Source organism: Gouania willdenowi, chromosome 1 (genome assembly GCF_900634775.1).
Source record: "Gouania willdenowi chromosome 1, fGouWil2.1, whole genome shotgun sequence".
In the NCBI taxonomy this organism is placed as follows: Eukaryota; Metazoa; Chordata; class Actinopteri; order Blenniiformes; family Gobiesocidae; genus Gouania; species Gouania willdenowi.
In genome coordinates, this window is record NC_041044.1 from 35,168,609 (window position 1) to 35,192,817 (window position 24,209).

Below are 24,209 nucleotides of genomic sequence, written 5' to 3' on the forward strand. Positions count from 1 at the left end.
CTCACGGGAAAAGTGAGCGATATCCAAACAGACGTGTGGAGCCCACCTGTGACTTCTTGTTATGTCAATGCCATTCTTTTTCTAAGAAGACTCGATGTGAAAAAAATAAAAATGCCAGAGCTGGCACTGAAACATTACATCATAGCAAGTGTGTACACAGAAACCATTATTCTTTCACGCCAGTCACTCACGTCGGTCATACCATTGGTGGTAACCTACATTGTAGCCACAGCTACCCTGGGGCTTACCGACAAAAACATTGCATACTGACATTTTGCACCTATGGCACCTCTGACCACCACCAACATTCATGCACAAATCATACCCATTCACACGAGGCAATGTGGCTAAAGTGCCTTGCCCAAGGACACAATGCCTTGGATAGAGTGGGATTTAAACCCCCAATTGTTATTGGATAACCTACTCTCCCAATGACCCACGATCGGCTCAGTGGTAGAATGGAGACAGAACTGATATGATTACAGAATCTCTCCTGGTCAGACTGCCCTAAGCAGGCCAGATACCATTGTACACTGATGGCATTTGCCAAGGTCTCTTCTCAGAAGCTCTGTCATTGTTTTGACTACCACTATCAACAACATACAAAACCCTGAGAGCACAGAACAACGGCAGACTCATTCGAATCCTCTTCCATGCTGCTAGTCTTTTTAATCAGAGTCAGCTTTATATGGTATTTTAATCACAAGCTAACATTTCATACTGAATAGTTCATTTTATTGGATTTTTGGCTGAAATCCGATATTTTACAACTCATTTGGCCAACAACCAATGCTGATATTTTTTTCCCCTCACACCTAATTTTTTAAATCATCTAGTTTTTGTCATGGAATTAATATACAGAATTATTGTGCAATGCAGACACTTTATCATGTTGACCCACTGACAAATGCATTGCAGACATAAGACAAAGCTGAAAATGATGCAACACCAGTAAATATTCCTTGTGCAAAATAAGAAAAATACTTCAACTTACGCTCTGTAACAAAACGTGTCATATTAAATCATGATAATTGTTTTTAAACCAAACAAATAAGATACCTGCAGTCTATGCTACTTAAAACAGTTACTACTTGACTACTAAATCTGTATTTGAAAAAACAAGATCCAAGCATTGTCTATATTTAAGAAAAACTATTCAAAAACCAGTAAATTCAGTGCATAATTCTACTTTTAGATCGCCACTTACCTTTGTTGATGTAAAACACTCCTGCAGTCGGCTCAGCACACGTAAGATGGCGGCGCTTAGTCACGCCTCTCCGAGGGCAATAAGGCCTCTACATAAGATGTTTTTGGGTTAATCAAGGAAGAAAGCTGATATATTGGCAGATTGTCAAATATCCAATACTTACTTTTAAATCCGATATCAGCCGATACCAATAACAGGCCGATTGTCACGCAGGGCAGGTGTGGTGGTGGTGGAGAACCCACGTAAATCGACTTCAATGGTAAATGGATTCAATAGCGCTTTATTTTTATACTGAAGTTGTCTCAAAGCGCTTTATAATATCAGCTCATTCACCCAACAATAGGACTGAGCTGCCATGCAAGGCAATGGGAGCGACTTAGTGTTTAGTGCCTTGCCCAAGTACAGGCTAGTGGTAGCAGGCAGGCGTAGTGTTCGCAAAACCACTCCATGTTTATTTTTAAATCCAACAGAAAATCAAAATCCAAAAAATAGGAGGAAGCGCAAGGAAAACTGGGAGCAGGCGACATAACGCCACAGTACACCAGGAGGGTAACGTTGACACTGATCCAGCCATCATTCTGTGTCCAAACACTCAGCTAAATAGTGAGCGAGGCTTGATTGGTAACGGGCCACACCTGGGTGCAGAACATGAGGCAGCTAATCTCTCAGAACCAACACTCTGGCTGCATCCGAATAGTCCCTCCTATCTCCTTTCCTATCCACTTTCCAATAACCCCCGTGGATGACATCACGGGGTTAAGGAAAGGTGTTAGGAGAGGAAATAGGAAAAGGCCATCACATTTGTTTTGACAATCAGACGCACTTCAACTAGGTGACGTAATAATCTGACGGCTGCGAAGGCTAGTGACATCTGCAATTGTGAAAAAACTACAAATTTCCGAAAATAGACGACTAAAGGCACATTTATAACACTTTCCGCTGATATAATCTCAAAAATCACAAGGTTTAAATGTAAATCAAACAAAAAGAGGCTACAAGGCTCCTCAATTTGATTATTTATCCAAAAAACTCAAGTGATAACCCTTGAAATTTTAGTGTTTATCCCCACTGTTAAAGCTGCGGTATGTAAGTTTTTTTTTTGGCATCATTTGGTCAAAAATCCATAATCATCTTTTAGCATGTTGTATACAAAAGTGTTCTGAGTGGACAGTGAATCTATTCTCCTTCTCCTGGCTCTGGAAATGATGTTTATAAATCCAGGAACGCGATGCTGGACTTCAGCCAATCAGAGATCTTTCTACTACAAACACGTGTGATCCATGAGCTATTTTGAGCGTTACTATTGGCTGCTCGACTGAAGTCAGGCGTGTTCATACCAAGTGCAATGGCGGCCGTTCCAGCAGAAGTCTCCATTGCGGCGTTAGACACAACAGTTACACAGCAAAGCAAGAGGAAAAAGGCAGACCGAGGTGGAGAAGCAACAGAATAAAGTCACAAGCACACTATTGGTCTGCTGTTAGGACCACAAAATGTAAACTTAAGAGAAGCTTATTTAAGGTAGAAAGAACAGACGCAATTCATTAATTACAGTCTGGATGTTCATCCGTTCATTCATTCTTTGTTTTTCAGGGTTGCGGTGGTCTGCTGCTGCCTATCTCTAGCTCTCAATGGGCGTTAGGCGGGGGTACACCATGGTCAGGGCACACTGACAGACACAACCATACGCTGAGTTTGCGGGGGCGGGGGGGTGTTCTTAATTTTTACAATAACTTATACAATATACAAATATTTAAAGTGCCAAAACACACAGTGATTAGAAAACAATAAAAACAACGACATCAAATTCTAAGGTTCACAAAATAAAACCATGTAAAAAAGTTTTAAAGGACCAGCAGCCGATGACATTTGACCTTCCTGCTTCCCCGTAGCAGCTGAGTGCTTTGTTTACAAGATGGCGGACACCGCGGGTGCTCCATAGACTGTCTGTTGTTTGTAGTGATGCACTGAGAAAACAAGCGGGCTGGAACAGAGACCGAGCAAACCCTGCGTTCAGTGTCTAGATATAAAGCGGTGGATTGAACGGTGATCATCTACTAGCCCGCCCACCCTGCGACAAAATCTCCATCTGGAGACTTTTAATGCAATAATCTACATTGTTGGACTTTTAAATGCTTTTAATCCTGGATCCTTTTATTCTCTCCTACCTGTTGTTTAACTTAGTGATTTACAACCACCAGCATGTCTATCCCTCCATGTTAAAGTGTGTCTCCCATATTAAAGCATATGTATCGAGTGCTGTATGATAGATCGTGTAGAACATAATAAATAATAACACTGCTTAATTTGAGCAACTTTACTCTCATTGTTTAAGTTACAGTGAGGGCTGAACATTTCAAGGTGCATTTTGGATTTATTTTGGTAGGTCCATAATACAGCTTTAGAAATGTATGTTACAGAAATGATAATAATAATAAAAAAAACAGTTAGATTGGTAAATTTGTTTTTATGCCTTATTTCTGAAACTCCGCCTATGCACACATCCACTCACATTTACTCCTCCGAGCAAAAAAAAAATCAGACTCCAATCAACCTAACAGTCATGTTAGGGATTGTGGGAGAAAGCTGGAGTACCCAGAGGAAATCCACGCAAGCACTGGGAGAACATGCAAATTCCACATAGAAAGGACCAAAGTGTTCACCCCAGGGCTTGAAAGCAGGGCCTTCTTGGTGTGAGGCAGACTGCTAACCATGCACCACCAGGCCACTGTGCACTGTGTTTATTGTATAGTATGATGAACTCAGTGTATCGTCCCACCCTAATACATACTGTATATGTGTATAGTAATACTAGTTGTAAATACAGTCCCTGTGGTACTATCTTCATAGTCTTCATGTGTTCAGTACAGGACTGGTAGGTTGGTTCTCTCCGTGCGTCCGAGGGGCTCTGGGGGCGTGGCAAACACCGTCCGCTCGCGTGTCACTCCTGCGAGGTCAGCACTGGCACGCGCCCTGGATGGAGCGCAGCGCACGCAGAGAAAGTGCTTTAGTTTAAAAAGCGCAGAGCCCTGGGTGGTTTTCATTGACGTATGTGCTCTTACTACGGGTTTTTTTTTATCACATACACCCGCCATGTAGCCTCTGAGGTCTGACGGAGCTGCTGGAAAATAGCTTTTTCTGCTCTTTTCGGAGCGGGGAAAGGGAAGCGAAGCACAGCTGGACTGCTGTGGTGTGTGCGGTGTGTTCAGCTGTGACTGCCCGGGGCCAGCATGCTGCTCCGGCCGTGGGCAGTGCTCTGGATCACCGCCCTGCTCCTCCACCGTGCGTCCGTAGCGCAGTACACCAGCGACCAGTGCAGCTGGAGAGGGAGGTGAGAATAAACATCTGGAACAAACAAACATCTGTGGGCAACAATGTTTTCATGAAAAAACATTTTGGGAAGATTTGTCACTCAAATAATTGCGTAATATAACAAAAAATACAAAATTGTATTTTTGTTTGATTTCATCCAATAAAACATTACAAATGAATTTCTACGTGTTTGAAAGTCAGTGATAAAAGTAATGGATTACAACTACTCACGTCACGGTAATCAAGTTGCTTTTATACTTCTACTTTTTGGAGTATATTCCTAAATCAGTCATTTTATTTGTACTTAAGTACGTTTTAAAAGAAGTATAGTAATGCATTTCTACACCCAACCGTTACTGAGTAAATTATTATTTTTAGTTTTTTATGTGTGTGATTATGTTTTTTTACTTCCGTTTTTTGGTCTATTTAGTTATACTTGTACTGTATGCAAGGGAAGTGTGAAAAGATTTACTACAAAAAAAAAACTAAAAAAAACTTGAGGTTAAAGTAACTCGTAACTTTTACTTTAATACTATTGTACTATTTAATTGAGCTACTTTTTACTTGTACTTGAGTGTTTGATGTATGACTTACTTGTACTTGAGTACAATTTCAATCAAGTAACAGTAATTCTACTTCAGTAGAATATATCAGTGTTCTTTACACCCAGTTCAAAGGCATCTCCATGCTATAATGTCATTTATGGATCATTGTACATTTCTGAATTTGACCACTCCTTCACATTAATAAGTTGTGCAACTGTTGATCTGACTCTCATTATTCTGTGACAGAATAAACAGTGTTTGATTTTCGGGCAAAGCTTCACTGATCACACCCTAAAAATACTTCCTTAATAAAGCATCTATGATCTCATAAATGCGTCATCATAAGCAAATACAGCCCCATGGTCCCTTTGGTCACTCCTTAAAGTCCCCAAGTCATAAAAAGTGCACTTTGTACTCAGAGCTGTAAAACTTATTCACCTGTAACTTCTATTGACTCAATCAGGTTTAAAATGCCCTTTAAATATTTGTGTAACTCTGCTTCTCCAACATTTTTCTTTTGATTGTCAGCAGCTCGTCTCTGACAGGACTCTTTAGTTAATATAACCCAAAACATCAAATAGCTGTGGTTGTAATCTCATAGTAACGTAGTGAAAACATTGATTTGGACTGAACAATAGCTATCAGTAATATTGCTGTTACTCTGTACGCTAAATAGTGGCCTAGGGGTTGATTTTAATGCAAGAAATTAAGGTCAATAATGAAAATTAACACAGAAATATTTTCTGTATTTTTTATTTTTTTAAAAAAAAAAAAAAAAAAAAAAACAGAGAAAATGCACAATTTCGAAAGGTTTCAGTTAAAATGAAGAGTTAATTGCTTACGTATTGGGATCTGTAGGTTGTAATCTAGATTTTAGTCTTGAAATGTGCTGCACTTATACAAAAGAATTACCTATTCAAAAACATTTCAAGTTTTTCAAAAGATGGATTGTTAATTAAGAACGTTATTCATAATGTTTACTCTGAACTACCTTTTATTACTAATATTTTTATCGAGACTTGATTTGATTTGATGTGAGAGTCTCTCCTCGTCTTATAAAAAGACGTCATTTAAAAGTGTGTGAACCCCTTATTACAGGGGTGTCAAACTCATTTTAGTTCAAGGGCCAAATACGGACCAGTTTGATCTCAAGTGGGCCGCAGATTTTAGGTCGGGGGAAAAAAAAGAAATATTTTAACAACATTTTCAATATCAGTTCAATTCATTAAAACAATTCTTGACTTTGTTCCCAATTTTTATGTAATTTAGAGTAAATTTGTGGATATGTTTGTGAGAAATTGCAAGATTTGTGACAAAATTGAGAGTTCTTTCCACAATTTGCAATTAAATATGACTGCATTGATGTGATATAAACAAAGGAAAAAGCCCCTATTGGTTTAAATTTAAGATATCTACAACTGGATTCGTTGGTAATTCACACAATAATTCATGTTTTCTCCTGTGGGCCAAATTGCTCTAATGGGCCAGATTTTGAAAAAAAAACACAAAAAGACACAAAACTACTACAAAAACAGACAAAAGGAGAACAGAAATGCACAAAATGACTCCCGTAGTTTGACACGTGCCATAGGAAGATCATCTACTATACTAGGGCTGGGCGGTATACCGGTTCATGCCAAAACCCGGTATATATTTTTGTTATGATATGAAATTTTAATATACCGGCGTACCGGTGTATTTGATTACACAACTTTCGCAATGCTACGCCGCGCCTCGTTTCAGACCAGTGTCACGGTTTGAGTTTACCTCCGTACTGAGATTACAACCCTAACTCAATCCAATAAACAAATAAAACACGTGTCCGTTCACTTTGAAAACAAAAAAGAATTTTTTTTTTTTTCAAAAATAAATTTTCCAGTAGTGCGCGTGTGCGCGCATGCGCATATATTCGCATATACAATCTCAATATGATTCAAACTCAGTACATGACACCGGGCCCTTTTCATCATTGCACTTAGTAGCTTAACAGTAGCGCTCTGGTGTTTGTTGTGGTGTAAATCATACGTGTAAATGATAAGAAAGACACAATTTAAAGCTCTGAAGCTGCAAGTGCCTGCGTGCACATGCCTCTGCTACAGGAGAACAACACTCACTAATACAGAGTCATGGTTAGCTTAGCATGTCGGCAGTTTGGCAGTAATACACAAAAAAAAGAGCAAAGGATCGCAATTTATAATTCCTATAACACGAAAATAAGTCCTGGTGGAGCTGCAAACAAAACTCTACCTTATTCACCATAAGAAACCACCACACCACTGAGTATGCAGCATTTAAAGCTAGAAATCAAGCTAATGCTAAAGCTAAGTTCGCGCGTCAAAGAGCCATTGGGCTGCTGTTGCATACTTGTATTATTACTAGTGTGGAATTATTCTACAATATTCACTCATCATGACAGTAAAACAGACCATACTAAGTCAATCTACTGCAGTAATTCCTCTCTCAACCTGTAGAAAATGCTGTGAACACCTGATTATGTATGAAAAAAAAAAAATACAGTCATATACCGTGAAGCCGTTAGAATTTTGAAAAATACCGTGATACACATTTTTGGTCAAACTGCCCAGCCCTATTCTATACCTACTCATCCTGTTCAGTTTCATGTGGTGCTGGAGTCTGTTGCTGAATCCCTGCAGGTTACACTCCAAAACATTAAAACGTGGTTATGATTAGAAGTGAACCTCAGACTTTTTTGTTGAGCTCATTTTTCATCTTGCTACTGTAGTTATTATTTTACAAAGATTGCGCTGAGCTTCCGATTATGTGTTTCTGTGTCATCTGCAGTGGTTTGAGCCACGAGTTCCACCGCAGGGATGTGGAGCAGGTCTACCTGCGCTGCTCTAAAGGTTCCCTGGAGTGGCTCTACCCTACAGGAGCCATCATTGTCAACATGCGCCCCAATATACAGCCTTCATCACGGCGTGCCTCGGGTCTCCACGTGTGCATTAAGCCTCTGACTTACTCCCAGGTAGAGTGTGTATGAATAAATGAACAAATTACCTTTTTTGGGAACACTGTCTAGACAAGCTAAAGGCTTTCTCTCACAGGCACAGGTTTACTCTACCCAACACAGTTTATCTACATTTTGATTTACCAGACTATAGTTTATGGAAGCAGACATAAATGAGGTCCATCCCGTGGTTGAAAATTATGCTGAAACTGAAAAGTGTACGTAAAGCTGCCAGCTACATTTTTAAAACTATCGCCTGCCTGGATTTCATCTAAGAGTTGTTTTCAACCACTACAGATACCAACAAAAACACTGCCAAAGTGACATTTCTGGTGTTGATTGTTGATTTTAGGGTTTTTCATGAAAACACCCAAATATGGATGAAATGTAATGTCTTTCAGAGTGACGTCATATCAAGGGGCTTACCATAAACTAACCAGAACAAAAATGGCATCAAGCGAATCACTTTCTTCCTTGTCCGACAAAGAAACACAAGAAACGACTCAAAGAATGACGTGAAAACACTTCTTAAATATCAGAACTGTAACTTCAAACATCAAAGTCTAACCTCAAATTGTAAATGTAACTATAACGTTTGGCTTTTCATAGAAGTTGTGGTGAATAGATGAAAATTCATAGATTCTACTTTCTCTGTGTCAGAACAGATTGAGCCTATATATCCTTGCTGAAGTGATAATGTAACTTTTCTGCTTCGGCGCCATCTTTCTATGGGCCTATAGCCAATCTCACAATGCAATGCACAAAATGTTTCCTAAGTTTAAGTCACATGACCATTTCATTTGTCAACAACCGGAAAACGTTGGTTCAGGTTTGATATTAAGTTGTTTTCCCAAGTTAGTGCTCAGATTATTGGAGGATTCATGTGATGTGTTTATGTGGTCGATATTGTAGATATAAACCCTCTTAAAACACCACAAGGTTTTCAAGACTCACTTTATGAGTAAATGATCAAAGGTTTTCTTTTTTCTCTTCTTAATAAGGAAAAAACACTACAACAGTCACAGGTGAAACTTAATCAAAACCTGGCCCATCCTGTCTCTACAGCTCTCTTTGCTTTCTTTCCTTTTAGTGCGAGGACTGATGGAGGTAAGGTTTGGGTGAAGCTACATTTTGCAGTTTGTAGAAACATGCAGTCATGGCTTGATGATGATATGAAAAGAGAAAGTGACAAAAGAAGGATAAAGTGAAAAAGAAAGAAAGGGATTAACATTAAAAGGTTCCTGTAGTGGAAGTGTACAGTATATTCCAAAAAAAAATAAATGTTTCATGTATTAAAAATAAACAAAATATGTGCACCTTTAAAAAAACCACACACACACATTTAAAGGTCTTTTTAGAATGATTTTATGCCTTGTAAACTATGGGGAGTTGCCTTTTTGCCTTTTTGGTCACGTTGTGACGCACTTTCGTTGGTTCCTGTTAACTCTTGCTAGGTAACAGTGTTCCATTGGTCTACAGTTTCTGAACAATGGAAAGCTAATGGTTGCTTTAACAACAAGAGGAAAAACCCCACAGAAACATTTCTTCTGCATCTCTAAGCCAAATAATGACACTAGGACAGAGTTATCCAGACAGTGGCTAGATAATATCGGTACGGGATACACACTGAAAACGTTTCCGCTCAGACGAAATTCGGTGGTACGCGAGGACCGCCTCAAGCCGAGCTGCTATGAGAAGGATCTGCGGGCTAAGCTAATGGGCTAAGCTAATGGGTACGAAGCCAAAGTTGCAGACAAACCGTCAGGTGCTGCTTTTCGAAAGTAGTGGCGCATCATCCCATCAATGAACAGATATCTTTTCACGCAGCTTTCATCACAGTTGCTAGCCATATTTGTGCACATCCAACACCTAACTACACAGCCATTTCTTGTTTCTGCTGTTAACGACAGCTCTGCCCTGCCGAGAAAAGTTAAATTTAATCCTCTCATATCGTAACCTGGATGCTGCACTTTATCACTAAGGAAATATTACGCACGGCTGCTTTGCGCCGAGAGCCAACAGAAAAACTACACTTCCCACTATGTAAACAGACTTGTTATGCCTCTACCTCCCACAATGCACCAATACATTAAACACAATCTAAACATTTCCAACACAATGACAAACATCAGATTACCAATACCAAATCCAGTGCTGTGGTCATTTCTTTCTCTTTTGATTTCTTTCTGCTCAGGGCTCCCACGTGTACTTGGAGCATGCAGGCGGTCTAAGGCTGCTGCTGGCAGATGAGAACCACGCTCAGGATGCTATCCTCTGCTTCAGCCTGGCAGAGAGGGCGCTCTACGTAGAGGCCGTCCCTCAGAACGACATCAGCCGTAGGATCACAGCTTTCCAATATGAGCTGGTATCCAGTCAGAGTCCAGGAGCTCTTATGTATCCGTACCTGCATCACGATTTGGGTAACTTCCTGTTTTAATTTCCTTCTTTAAATGTTCTATTGTAGTGAGACATACAGCACTAGAAAATAACTTCACACTGGCTTTGGTCTTGAGCTAATATTGGCTGGGCAGCAAGTTACAACTTTTTTTAATACTTCTGTTCTGATATCATACCGATATTGCCTTGAGAATTGGCGAATACCGATCCACCAGGAATCATACGTAATTTTATGACTTATTTTGTAGTGTGGAATGTTTGACAATGCTTGATCAAGTGATATTACTCAGAGAACAATAGTGAACAAAAGTAGGTATGAGGAAAAACTGACCCATTTATTATTAACCGATGCGTTTCCAACATTTTAGCCTTATACAAAAAATATATTCCACAATTGAGTAGAATAAATAAAACATTAAATTAGAGGATCCTGAAAAATAACCTTAATCAAAGTGCTTATATCCAACATTTTAGATGCAGACTGATTTTCGGTTTTTTGGTTTTTTTGCTGATATTGGAAAGGTAGCCAATATCAATCTCGGAAAACGCTTAATGAATTAATTGTACATTTCCAGTGCTTAAATTATTTGTGTTTAAAATATTTACGACAGCCTAGTGAAGAGGAACCCTCCATCCTAAAAGCGTAAAAATATAGATTGAATCCCTGCTGTTTGCTATAACTGGAATGACTGTCACTTGGGGCTCCAGGTTTGGAAAATATATATTTGTGATACACGCACCATACCAAACCAACTGCTTTGCTTTTATTTTGAAAAAAATAACATTTTCATTATTGCTGTTTGAGCCTTGGAGTGAACAGGGACAAGATGTCACTGCTATGTAAGGTGTTTTAAATGTTAAAATGTTAATCACGAACCTTTCTTAGACTTTATTTGATCATTTGTTTGTTTTTTTCATCATAAAGTTCCTGAGAAATTCTTATTTCCAAATATTTTAAATAGTTGAAAAAAAAAGGGATAAACGTTCTTTGTCAGTTGATAAATTCTCACAAAAAGTCTGTATCAGTGAGGTTTTCTCCAAGTCAGCGACACAATTTATTGACATTAATTGACTTTGACAGACGAGACCTGACCTGAAAGGTGTTGGTTTTACCGTTTCATCCTGCCTCCCTTATGGCCCCTTTCTGACACCTTTTTCTTTGACTTCCTCCCTCCTACACGCCCTTCTGTCAGCCAGACGTACGAAAACAAGCCAGCCAATCAAATGGAGGTTAAACACAAAGGTCAACCAATCATGTCTTATCCGTCAATCAGGAACAGACCCCCACCCACATACTTTACTCCTTTCTCTCTTCTCAGAGCAGGGAGTTTTTGGTAGCCTGGCCATTTGAGTAGAGATGTGAAATGGAGCAACGGTGGGTGGAGTAAAAAACGGCCGTTTCAGTGACATTTCCTGTGTCTGGCTGTTTTACAGCTGTTTTTATAGCTGACAGGGTCAAGGGCTAATTCTCCGATTATCTCTCTATCCTCACCTGCTGCTCTCACTCACATACACTCTCTACTCCCTTTGAAAAACCGACCAAGATAAACTGAAAACAGACGGCCCTCAGGTGGCAGAAAAACCCTCATCATACTATCAGATCAGTTTTATTTGTCATTGCACATGTTACAGAGCAACAGAGCAATGAAATTTCATTTCAGGTTCATCCCGTCCAAAGAAACCTGAAAAGACAATCACATATAACATGAGGGAGCATCAGCACAACAGCCTGGTGTAGATGAGCAGCTGGCTTTGGGAGCTAAAGATGATAAGCGCTTTGTTTTTGATTCAGGTTAGCTCAATTTCAATAGCCTTTAGTCCCGGTCTCTCAGCGGGGAATCCAATAAGGTGGCCTTTCAACTAGCGAGCCGAGCGTTCAACTTCTCCAAGATCGATTTAATTCTGTGTAAACATTCCAAAGCAGCCTCCTGTTTGCTTTTGAGATCATTTATCACATGAGTCTGAGTAGTGAGAGCCCTGCTCCATCCTTCAGTACATAATACAGATTTTACGATAGGTCAAAAAGCTGCCAGCTCCAATCAGCAGCATGCCTAATACCATAATTCCAATCATGTAGATGTCTTCCACGGAAAGATTCGACAGACACACAACTTGCCACTTGTTCCAAGGGCCGAGTGTATATCCAGCTGCAAATGTACCGCTCGGACGGGTGGGCTCACCATTGCCCGTTCTTTTTGTCGAATTGTTTTTTGTAGATTGCATTGAGATACCAACTGATTAATACCATTATTCCAGATTTAGAAGAAGAGAGGCTCCTATTAGATCCATAAGACCAGACAAAACAATGCAGCAGCAAGGACAGATATGGGTGGGAGAGAGGAAGCAAAGAAAAATGCGACCGCCCTCGTAAAGAAGCAGAATTACGGTTACGATTGGTCATTAATGTTTAACATATTTTTTATGGATTTGTGTTTTTTTTTTTTCTTTGTGTAGTTACCTGTAAACCCTGCTCGGATGAGGAGATCCTCATGGCAGTCTGCACCAGTGACTTTGGTAAATATGTGAACTCAGACACTCTAGTTATTGTAAAACAACTATAGAACACAATGATGGAATGACTGAGTGAAGTAAAGAATCTCATTTTGTAAATAAGTGGAAAGAAACAGTTTTTAGTGCATTGGTTTGGTGATTGTGACCCCATTTTGATTTCAAGAATTTGTGGTGAGAATTAGTTTTTGATCATGTTTGAGCTTCTTTTTTTTTTTTTAAACTGCATTTTAGTTTACCTAGATTTATATTTCACAAAGGGAAAATATAGAAATGCAGTTGTTTAAGATTGTGTGTTGTTTTCATTAAAAAAAAAAAGAATTACAAAAACGTTTCCGAAATTTCAGGCGACCCCACATAGGGTCCCGGCCCCAAGGTTGAAAAACAATGATTTAGTGGCTCCTGAATAGATTTGTTTCTGTCTGGTGTGGGTCCAAGACTAGTACCATTGCGTACTCCTAGGGGTACACGTACCCTCATTTGAGAAACACTGCTCTAGTACATGTGTCAAACTTATGGCCCAGAGGCCAAATCCGGCCCTTTGGAGCATCCAATTCGGCCCGCAGGAGAAAAAATTGCAGAGAAATCATGAATTGTTGTGTTAAATGAAACTGAACAATATTTGCAGGTGCTCACAGTTTCACCAGTGCGTTTATCGCATGATAACAGTCATTTTTAATGTTATACAGTTGAAAAAATTCGAAATTCATACAAAATCCTTGACTTTTCCTCAAATTATTACATAATATTTCCTTTAATTAACTATAAATTAGTAACAAAATCTAGGACAAAAAACGAGGACACAATAATGTTGAAATTACTTGTTTTCCTACATAAAATATGTGGCCCACTTGAGATCAAACTGCTCTGTAAATGACCCCTGAACTGAAATGAGTTTGACACCCCTGCTCTAGCACAAATTACTAGAATACATGGTGTCAAACACTTTGTGTTGAGTGGAAATCTACCACCAATGAGGAGAACATGAAGAACACACACCCAATTTAAAGTGCTCATTCTGTTTTGCATATTTTAATATATAGTTTGCACATTATTATGTTCGCTCACTGCTGGCAGCTGTGGTATGGAGTTTCTCAGCTCATCTATATACAGACATCACATTCTAGTTAACATGATACATCCGGATAGCTGGAAGGGATTAAAGGAAATGTTTGCTCTCACGTGAAGATTAACGGCAACATTTTTTTAGAATAAAATACGAAAAATATTTATCATTCCTGTTTAATCCAACTAGCATTTGCTAGTAAGTTTACATAGCAGTCGTACTTTGTGGATGCACTAATGGAGTCTTCAGCAGACTTTTTTTTTTGGATCTACATTATGGCTCAACCACCAGTATCTATTAGAATCATCATCCTGTTACCAATGTACCTCTTGCACTCCGGTTGCCACGGAAACCCATCAAATCTAGTGCACGTTAATATTTTTTAAGGCACTGATTGCTTTCCACTGTGCATGTTTACACAAGTGTATCACTAATTATGATTAGAAGTGTAAAGAATACTCAACTAGAAGTAAAAAGTAGCTCAATTAAATAGTACTCAAGGTAAAAGTTATTACTGGTAGTTTCTTTCACCCCCCATGAGAATACGCGTAGGAGAGACGCGCGTAACTGCAGGTGCGCAAAAAAGCACTTAAGTCCAGATGGGAGAATAGACCCCTTAAAGGGTAACTAAACCCCTGCTTTCTGCTGACCTGCCACTAGAAGGGAAATTAAAAAAAAATGCCTTGATTATGAGAGGGGCTCAGTTAAGACACGCCCACTCTATACTACAAGATTTTGAATGAAAAGGGTGTACCAAGGATGAATCAGTTTAAGATTATTTGGAGTTTAATTAGCAGGCTTTTTATGAAATGTTCCAGCTGCTGTTCCTCTTTGCTGATTTTCTGCTCTGTCCCGTGTCTCTTCAGCTGGCAGAGGCACCTTTCATCGAGTGGCGTCAGGCAGTGAGAAAAGTACACGAGCAGTTGCGACCCTGAGCCGACTCTTTCGCCAGAAGGGAGGCGTGTTTGCCTGGAGTGGTGGCAGAGGACGGAGCTGGAGTGGGCATGTCAACGTGCCCACGCAGTGTGGCGTATACATGGGGGGCGACGAGTACCTTTTGACAGGCTCTATTCATTTTGGGGAAGCGTGGCTGAGTTGTGCGCCTCGATACAAGGACTTCCTGCAGCTCTACATCAAAGCACGGAGGACGAGAACAAACCCTTGCCAAATTGACACAAACTGAATGATTGACTCCCACTTTGAGGGAAAATGGCATCGTAACAATGTGAAGAGCAACAATCTGTTATTTGGATTGCAAACAGATCATTAAGTTCTTCTCTGCTTTTCTGACTGGAATACACTACATATACTGAATCTTATTTGTTATACTAGTGTAAAAATGTTTGTACATGTGAGTGACTGTGAAAAATATATGTTAGGCCTTTATTTTGCTATCAGGATGATGCCCATTCTTGAAAGGAATGTTTGCTTTGTAAAAAGCTTTGTGTATATTTAAGTCTTCTGACAGAAGTGTTTCTGATACAGCTCTGTGAGTCTTGTACGTGGATTATGTTTGAAAATGAGGTCAAAAAGTTTTTTCAAAAACCAGTAAAGGACTCATTTGAGGTTTCATTTATTCAGACAAGATTTTTTAGGAATTTTTTATCTCCTGACATGTTTCGACTGTCAACTGCCAGTCTTCGTCAGAGGAGTTCTTCTGATCGCCTTTGATGGTTCCATTGAGGTTTCACTTGACTTCCATTGAATAGTTCCAGCATGATTCATTTTGTCTTATTTTTGAACAGTATGTTAAGTTGAGGTTTCCTTTATTCAGGCAAGGTTTTTTAGGAAATGTTTATCACCGGACATGTTTCGACTGTCAACTGCCAGTCAAGACAAAATGAATCTTGTCAAGTGAAACTTCAAAGGAACATCAAAGGCGATCAGCAGAACTCCTCTGATGAAGACTCATTCCATTTAGGTCATTTTCATTGGCTCAAAATTCGTATTTGTATTACATTTATTCTCCCAGGTTTTACTGCATTTTTGTACCTCATTAAACATAAGAAGTTTCAATGCAAACTTCCATTGGACATGTCAGATATAGTCTGTTGGCTGAATAAATGTGTCCAAAAACTGATCAGTCTGAGGGTTGGTTTTCACAGTGTGTGTGTGCTTAACGTTTGTGTGTGATGCTTTAGCTCTTTCCTCAGGAAAAGCAAGAATGGAAGGAATGTCGCCTCTGCATGCCTGCCTGCACACACACACACACACACACACGAGAAAGAGACAGTGATGACACTTGTTACACTCACATCAATCACTATAAGAATGTATACTGCCTATATTCAATGCAAATATAAACCTCTTTAACAAGGCCATCTGTCAGGGCTTAGGATCACTTTGCATAGTGAGTGAGTGTGCGCCTTGTGTTTCTCTCCTCTGCTTCCAGGTTTGGTCTCCCCTGCCATCTCGCACACTAGCATCTCATCGTGTCTGATTTTCTACCCCTTTTAAATCTTGGTTGGTCTCACATCCTGATTGTTGAATTATTGTCATCACTGGTAATAATAATAATAATAATAAAGACTAAGTCTGCTCATCCTGTGCCCTACATTCTGCCAGTGCTTCTGCCTTTGCACCCACATTTATGTCAGTATTATCCTGCCTCTCCTCTACCTCACTGTCAGGGACCAAACAGCAAAGGCGTGAACACAAGTGTAGTTTTCAAAAATGTGATTGGATTGATTGACAAGAATCTTCAGTTAACAAAAAAATGCACCAGTAAAATAAGTCCAAACAAAACTGATGAACTGAGGTCAGCACAAAAACCACAGGAACTTACTTAACTTCTCCGAACTGACCTAACAAAAGACACACATGGTGGGGTTTATATACCAGGTGGCTAGCCAACAAAGATAATTCGGGGGGCAAATTACAAACATATCAACTGGTGAAACCTGCAATTAAATTAATGTGAGCAATTTATCTAAATAAAACTATAAGCATAATCAAACATTCAAATATAACTGTAAACTAACATTTCTAAATTCTGATTAAATTACTGAAACAAATAAAACAGGCAACTCCGTCCCCCCAGTGGCACCCCCAAGATGGTAGCTTCTGCTCCGAGTCCGCCCTCCTTTAGCAGCCATCTTGGATGATGCCACTTTCCTTATATTCTGGAGAGAGCTGCAAACCAAACAATACATGGTGAGTTTCAACTTAAATAAATATTACAGAATGCAAGTCAAAATTCATGCACTCAAATTAATCAATAACTGTCAATAAACATTTGAAATAAAGAAAGTGTCTATTTGTACGGTTGCCGTACTGACAACCCCCAGTGCTATTGGTACGATTACCGAAGTACAAGTACGTAGCGTCGTAGGATTAGGGTTAGGTTATAACCCAATATCACAACAATTTTAAGGGTTAGGGTATGGTTTAGTCCTAGTCATGTGACCTAAACTGGCCAATGACTGACCTATCACATGACCTAAACTGCCCAAACAGGGGCGCTGCGTACGGATAGAATGGCAGTATGTTGATACGGCTGATGTGTTAATAATAATAACTTAAGTGAAGCGACATAGTGTGGCCTCCACACTCACATCATAATTTTGCTGTGGCCCTGTTCTTTTCTGTTGATTTATAAAGATTTGTTTAGTCCTTCCAGTCAGCCCTTCAACTGGATCTGGATCTGCAACCTGCTTCCTGTGTTTACTACTTCCTATCTATCTATCTATCTACCCTATTTAGAATAATTAAATAATCTATTTTAGAATAACGCCCAGGTTTTTTACTTGTGCAGAATGAATTAAAGACACTACTTGTTGTTTAGGTAAAACATTTTCTCTCTGGGCCTCAGGTCCGAAAACTAAAACTTCAGTTTTCTTCTAAGTGAGCTGAGTTGAAGAAGTTTTCTATCATCCAGGATTTGACATCTAAAATACAGTTAAAAAGAGCATCCAATGGACTGGTGTCCTCAGGAGATACAGATGCACAGCATACCTGTGGAAGTTTGATCTATTTCTCTATTTCTGATGACACAATGAAGAGGAAGCATATACAAATTGAACAAAACAGGTCCTAAAATACCACGTTATTTTATGAATCTTTGAGGAGAACATATCTACTTCTGTCTATTTTAAAGTTCATCTCTAAAAGATCCATAACATGCTTTAAAATGTGAAGTCGAGATTGGGTCTAAAACAGGTGGTGGGTTTTTACTGTGGAATAACCTTTATCAAGCATCTCAGCATCAACCAGGACAAAACTACCCAAGATGTTACAATTAGATAAAATATTAGATCTGATAGTGTCCATTTTACCTCCCTAAAGTCGCAGATATATTATCATATATACACATATACAGTATACAGATAGTGCTTGCTAAAATGTACTTAAATATGTTGTCAACAAGAAAGTCTACCATCTATGAGGAAAATATATAATATATTTGTAGAAATAAAGGTTGTCCTTCAAACATAAATTACAATCTATGCTAATCAGACTGAGTTTGATATGATTAATTCTTGTCCTCCAGCTTGTAACAGAGGAAGTTCTTCTTCTCTCCACAATTGGTCGTCTCCAAGCGAGCTGCCGTCTTGGATATGACTCCACAGTTCTTCCTAGGCAGAGGACACTGGGGGAGGTTGGGATACCCCATAGATACTCCGTTTATCCAAAACCAGGTACCCCCCAGGAACCTCAGGCCCACCCACACCTACAGCAAACAAAGCATCTTGATGAGAACATCTTGTATTGTTTTTGTTTATTTATTTTTTCAAGACATTAAAAAAAAATTTATTTCCCAACCATGTTGAAAAATGAAGAAAGAGGAATAAAAGGAGCAGAAATAAATAAAACTTATAACATCTGCCCCCTCCATAAAAAATAAATTACATTTACATTTCAATATGGATTATTCAAATATCTCTATTCCTTGCCAGTTATAATTACTTTCACTCTTAATGATTTTTCCTTTTTGGCAGATATGTGGGTAAGATTATTAAACGAGCTTTGTACATGGTTTTAAAAATAATGTATTCTACCAAATTATGAAATTTCAATAATTTTTGCTGTATAAATATTGGGTTTGTATGTTCCCTGTATCCACTTCCACTAAGAATTATCAGTGCTTGTTTCTGTAAAAGAAAAATAGGATTTGTATATGATTCACAGGCACTGCCCCACACTTCAGTCCAACAAAGTTTCCAGCAGAGGAGATCATACCTGCTCGGTGTCGGCCTGTGAAGCCCTGGCCCTCAGGAATTTGTCATCCTTTCCGTCTTCGACACTGACCAGTTCATACCTGCTTTGGTTCTCAGCCGACAGGACCAGCTCTCTGCAGTACGTCATGGCTTCCTCCCAACTCTTTTTCTCCTTGACAAGAATCACATTGTCCGTCATGCAAACTGAGGGAAAACGGTCGCTGCAGTTATGGGCGGCCATGGTTTTGGATTGTGATGTTATGGTAACACATTCATCACTTTGTTCTGGCTCAAAGCCTGCAGGAAGGATAGGGTTAAAAAAGAAAACGGTTGTTAAAGTCCCCCTGCAATCTTCCTCCATGCATAAATTCATCATTATAATTTAGATAAGGTTTTATTTTCATAAGCATTTCCAACAGCAGAATGTGCACCTGGAATATGCACAGCTTACTTTACATTTCTGTGCTAAGGCTGAAAAATTACTGTTTTAATTTTGGAGCAGCTGTTTTGTGCTTTATATGCACATCATTTATGGTTGTTTTATAGCAGTTGATCAACAGTGGATTATTATATTATTACAGCAAGAATATGAAGCTGTATGAACACAAATGACCCAAAATAAATAATACATTATTTAATTCTAAGTAACTCAAAAGTTACTTTTTCCAGTAACGCATTACTTTTTGGTGTAAGTAATCAAAATAGTAACTGAGTTACTTTGTAAATGAAGTAACTAGTAACAATAACTAGTTACTTTTTTTCAGTAACTAGCACAACACTGATGGCAACTTACTATCACTACCTACATCTATATCTCATAAATAGTAGACTGGCCCTTCACATTTTCTACAGTATTTGGCCCTCTGTGGTGTATTAATTATTTTGAGTTTTAATCCTTATCTGAGATCTGCTGTGTGCTTGTACTTCATAGATTTAATTGAAAACTACAACTGGTTAAATGTGTTGCCGCAAATGGCAGCTTGAAGTGGAGATTGGGGTCTTAAGCTTTTTTGGAAGGTCTTAAAATAATGTCCTAAAAAGGTATTGAATTAACTTTAGAATTGCTGCATATATCCTGATAGGCATTTATCAGAAAGACACCAAGCAAGTGGTCCTTTACTTATTTGGGTCCATCTTGCAAAATAAAAATCTTGAGCAGAGAAGACCAGAGGGAAGCAAACGGTCCACATGGAGACCACATTTCCCAAATACCTACCCTGGACGGGGGCTCAGTTCTGGCTAGTACCTTTGTGCTGACTGCTTTTAAGAAATCCTGGTTATTTTCTCAGTTTTATGATTAAATCCAGTGGGTCATCTCATGGTTGAAGCGGGTGTGAGGTGAATAAAGTGACAAATAGTATCAGCGGCATGATGAGAAGAGTGAATGTCCTACACATTTTACTTTCAGAAAAAAGTGACATCTAAAAATTTCAATGTTAATGAAGATATTCGATCTCCATCATGTTCAGCATTAGCATCCATGTATGAGTGTGTATTTACCATTTACTGTGCCAATCCACAACGAGAACTCATAATGACCGACAGACGTCCTCTGGACGAACTTTGCCAGTTCCATGTCGTGCTGTTTGCAGTATTCTTGTGCCTCTGTCTGAGTCTTTGTCTCATTAAAAAATTTAAAATTTGTACCATCTTCACAGAAGAAAAATAAGTAATCCTCACAGGAAGAGCCATAAAACCTTTGAAAAGAGAAAAGAAGGAAAGGATAACCCAGTGCTACATTGATATCATTCTGTATTATTTAACATATTTGAAACAGAGCACAAATGGGCCGCTGGGGATTCTGAGTAGACCGTCTCGGCTCCTTGGTACACCAACTGAACATGTCAAAGTGATAAAAACACTGAATTTACTTATTGCTGGAGTAATGGATGTAGGCACATGAGTCAGTGGTCTCCGGTTCGCTTTTGGCCCACGGGAAATACTCGAGTTTTGCACTTGAATCCCAATGCCAGATATAAGAATCAATGCCTTTAGTCAAGCCGATCCATGAGTAGTATTCTGCAAAGTTTATCATTCCCTTGTCTTCTTCCGTTTGGACGATGGCCAGGTCAGAGTTGGAACTGTTGAGACAGAAACATGTGTGTCTTACAGCAGTGGTTGTCCTGTAAATGGTAAATGGACTTGATTTATATAGCGCTTTATCCCCACACTGAAGCAGTCTCAAAGCGCTTTACATATCAGCTCATTCACCCAATCACTATTATCCCCAATGTATTAGTTACATGCTGTTTAAAGCTGCAGTATGCAGTTTTTTTGGCATCATTTGGTCAAAAATCCATAATCATCTTTGAGCATATTCTATACTAAAGTGTTCTGAGTGGACAGTGAATATCTGCTCATTCTCCTGGCCCTGTTAAAGACATTTAGAAATACAGGAGCGTGACGCTGGACTTCAGCCAATCAGAGATCTTTCTACAAACATGTGTGCTCCATGAGCTGTTTTGGACGTTACTATTGGCTACTCGACTAAAGTGAGGCGCATTCACGTATCAAGTGCAATGGTGGACATTCCAGCAGAAGTCTCCATTGCGGCGTTAAGCACAACAGTTACACGACCAATCAAGTGGAAAAAGGCAGACCGAGGTGGAGGAGAAACAGTCTAAAAGCATAAACATACTTGGGAGGAGCGGACCACTTTACGTCCTTGCGGATCTTCGTGACTGTGCACGGTCCGCCCCACACACTGGTGTTAGGTGGAGAGTGATAACAGAGGGGATAAATCGTGTGTAAATGTAAGAGAAGCTTATTCAAGGTGGAAATAACAGACGCAATTCATTTTACAGTCTGGATGCAGAGTGGTGGTTGTCAGTCCGCTCAGAGCGGCAGGCAGCTGGGATCACAGTCGACTGAGTGTGCTCTGTGGCGGGTATACGAGCTGACGGCAGCAGCTGCTGTTCGGGGCAGTAACTACACAATAAAATGTGTATTCATGTCAGAGTCTCTAAAACACCAGGAAACTCTCCACTAACACAAGATAAAGTCCATACATTTGCCTCTACGTATTGAGAAAACAGTTACTAAGAGCGTTCACAAAGACGCCGCTAAAGGAGATTACGTTTCAGTTTAGGTTTTAAAACGGAGCGGTGAAAGGATTCTACAAACCGCAGCTTTGTGTGTGTCAGCAGGCTCTCCTGAACTCTCTCCTTTGTCGAATTTATTTACTCTGAAAGGGTCTTGCTAAAAATAATTATTCTTTGGGCCTGATTTACTACATTCTCAGATAAGTACTACATTTGTTGATAGTTGGAATGTTTATTCATTTCCATTTGGGGTGTAGCAGGGCAAGCAAAGGTGGTGGAAGTGCCCTATTTAAATGAAGGCTATGTGTTAACATGGAGGATGATGGAGCGCAGAGTGGCCACAAGCACAAAATTAAATATGTGAGGTGTTAGTGGAAGAGAAGAATAAACATTGTTGAATATAAGCAGGGGAAACACCATATGGATGGCTGTCTACGAAAAAGTCCAGGGGACTTGTGTACAAAAACTTTCACTAATCAAGCATTGCTTTAGTTCAGGCAGGCAAGCGAGCACAGCCCCATCAGCTGTTAACAACTGACAGCATCCATCCCCTAATTCAGTTAATCATCCAGCTTATCATGTTTTATGCTTGCCATTGTTTAGCGTTAGCCACGGAGCTGTCTTTAAACCACTGCAACACGCCTACTTCTGCACGCTTCGTACGCAAACGCTTCGCAACCCACAGCCACCCCAGCTCCTCCTCTTCTGTCTAATTGAAACAGTATCTCCTGTTAGTATCTAACGTCCGTGCTTTTGTTCCAGTGATCATGCTGATCGCTCTCTCTGCTTATGCATTTCCATGTAGCTCATGGAAGAGCCCTTCGCTTTGGGTTTTCCGCGCACCTGCGTGGAATGGCAGAAAGGTCTCAAAACAGAGCCTTACCACCAAATTAAACTGCATCATGCTCATAAACTATTTCACTAAAGTGATCCTGACTGAATTATTATTTGATGCAAGGAGTACTTTCTTTATGACTGAAACAAGTATATTTTGCAAAAAACTAAAATCAGTTTCCTCAGAAAAAAAGGTTTTCGTGCATTTTCTCCATTTCTCACATGACGACTTGTTCCTGGATTTGACATGGCGTGTCACTTATTTTCAATGAATTTAGGAAGTGTACTTTGTCAGTAATTAACATCATATTAGAAATAGTTAATTAAACAGAACTGGGAATATGGGAAAATCGGAGAAAAATGGAAGGTTCTACACACACCCAGTGCTAAACAATCAAAGCAGACCTACCTTTTGCAGTTGTGCCATGCTTCCTTCCAGGTGTAATGAAGAACTACGTGTTGGTAAGTCTTCCTCACCACTGACCCCAGTCCAAACATGGAACTGGTGCTAATGATGATGATGAGGAGAAAGAGCCTCGGTGGGCTGCTCTTCAACACTAGCATTGTCTTGATTTTGCTACAAAGAGAGCATCAAATCAAAGCAAAGGACGAAGACCTTCTCATACGATGGCAACTGTGATGCGTTCAGGTGCAGGCAGCCCCATTCTTTCCCAAGTTTGACTATCAGAGCAATGATTTGACTGGGATAAACCTTAAAACGACTTTTTGCCTCCTGTGGATGGAAAGTGATTTGGCTGTTGCACGACCAGTGACGACAGAGGGATCTGGAAGGCAAATGATGCTGCATCAGTGAAGAGAGCTTCATGTATACAATGAGATAAAGACAATTACAGTATATGATTATATTTACAAAAGTCTTCAATCACATCGCCAAACACAGGATTAAAGGTACTTGTTACACTGAGCACTGATGCTTTCCACCCACCCCAAAACACTTCAGCCAATGTAAAATGTGGCAAATGTTGTTGAGATAGTTTAGATCAGTGGTTTTTTGGCTCAAGTACCCCCTTTTGTCTTATTTCTGAATCCCAGTACCCCCTTTGTCCTACTACAACATTTTGCTTAGAAAACTTTTTTAAAACAACTATAGAGCACAATGATGGAATGGACAAGTGATAACACACATTTTAAATAATCTCATTTTGTAAATATGACTC

At 39.4% G+C, this 24,209-nt stretch overlaps 2 protein-coding genes across 2 annotated transcripts; one reads left to right on the top strand and one right to left on the bottom strand.

Annotated features, from left to right (window-relative positions):
* The first annotated feature begins 4,168 nt into the window (after positions 1 to 4,168).
* On the top strand, positions 4,169 to 16,080 carry metrnlb (meteorin like, glial cell differentiation regulator b). Its single transcript, XM_028454988.1, has 5 exons — positions 4,169 to 4,535; positions 7,864 to 8,047; positions 10,224 to 10,449; positions 12,881 to 12,940; positions 14,867 to 16,080. The coding sequence occupies exons 1-5, from the start codon at positions 4,435 to 4,437 to the stop codon at positions 15,181 to 15,183; spliced, it is 888 nt and encodes a 295-aa protein (XP_028310789.1). The 5' UTR covers positions 4,169 to 4,434; the 3' UTR covers positions 15,184 to 16,080.
* LOC114468212 (C-type mannose receptor 2-like) lies at positions 15,524 to 23,707 on the bottom strand. The gene is made up of 5 exons (XM_028454982.1): positions 23,441 to 23,707; positions 21,028 to 21,237; positions 20,657 to 20,853; positions 19,179 to 19,453; positions 15,524 to 18,669 (listed from the first exon to the last, which is right to left on the bottom strand). The coding sequence occupies exons 1-5, from the start codon at positions 23,593 to 23,595 to the stop codon at positions 18,472 to 18,474; spliced, it is 1,035 nt and encodes a 344-aa protein (XP_028310783.1). The 5' UTR covers positions 23,596 to 23,707; the 3' UTR covers positions 15,524 to 18,471.
* Positions 23,708 to 24,209: the final 502 nt, after the last annotated feature.

Excerpts from the sequence above, each read along its gene's own strand:
- metrnlb (XM_028454988.1), top strand. The coding sequence starts at position 4,435 with ATGCTGCTCCGGCCGTGGGCAGTGCTCTGGATCACCGCCCTGCTCCTC. Across the intron at positions 10,450-12,880 it reads GTACCTGCATCACGATTTGG|TTACCTGTAAACCCTGCTCG; the intron begins GTAACTTCCTGT and ends TTCTTTGTGTAG. Across the intron at positions 12,941-14,866 it reads AGTCTGCACCAGTGACTTTG|CTGGCAGAGGCACCTTTCAT; the intron begins GTAAATATGTGA and ends GTGTCTCTTCAG.
- LOC114468212 (XM_028454982.1), bottom strand. The coding sequence starts at position 23,595 with ATGCTAGTGTTGAAGAGCAGCCCACCGAGGCTCTTTCTCCTCATCATC. Across the intron at positions 21,238-23,440 it reads GCATGGCACAACTGCAAAAG|TTCCAACTCTGACCTGGCCA; the intron begins GTAGGTCTGCTT and ends CTGTCTCAACAG. Across the intron at positions 19,454-20,656 it reads GTGGATTGGCACAGTAAATG|GCTTTGAGCCAGAACAAAGT; the intron begins GTAAATACACAC and ends TCCTTCCTGCAG.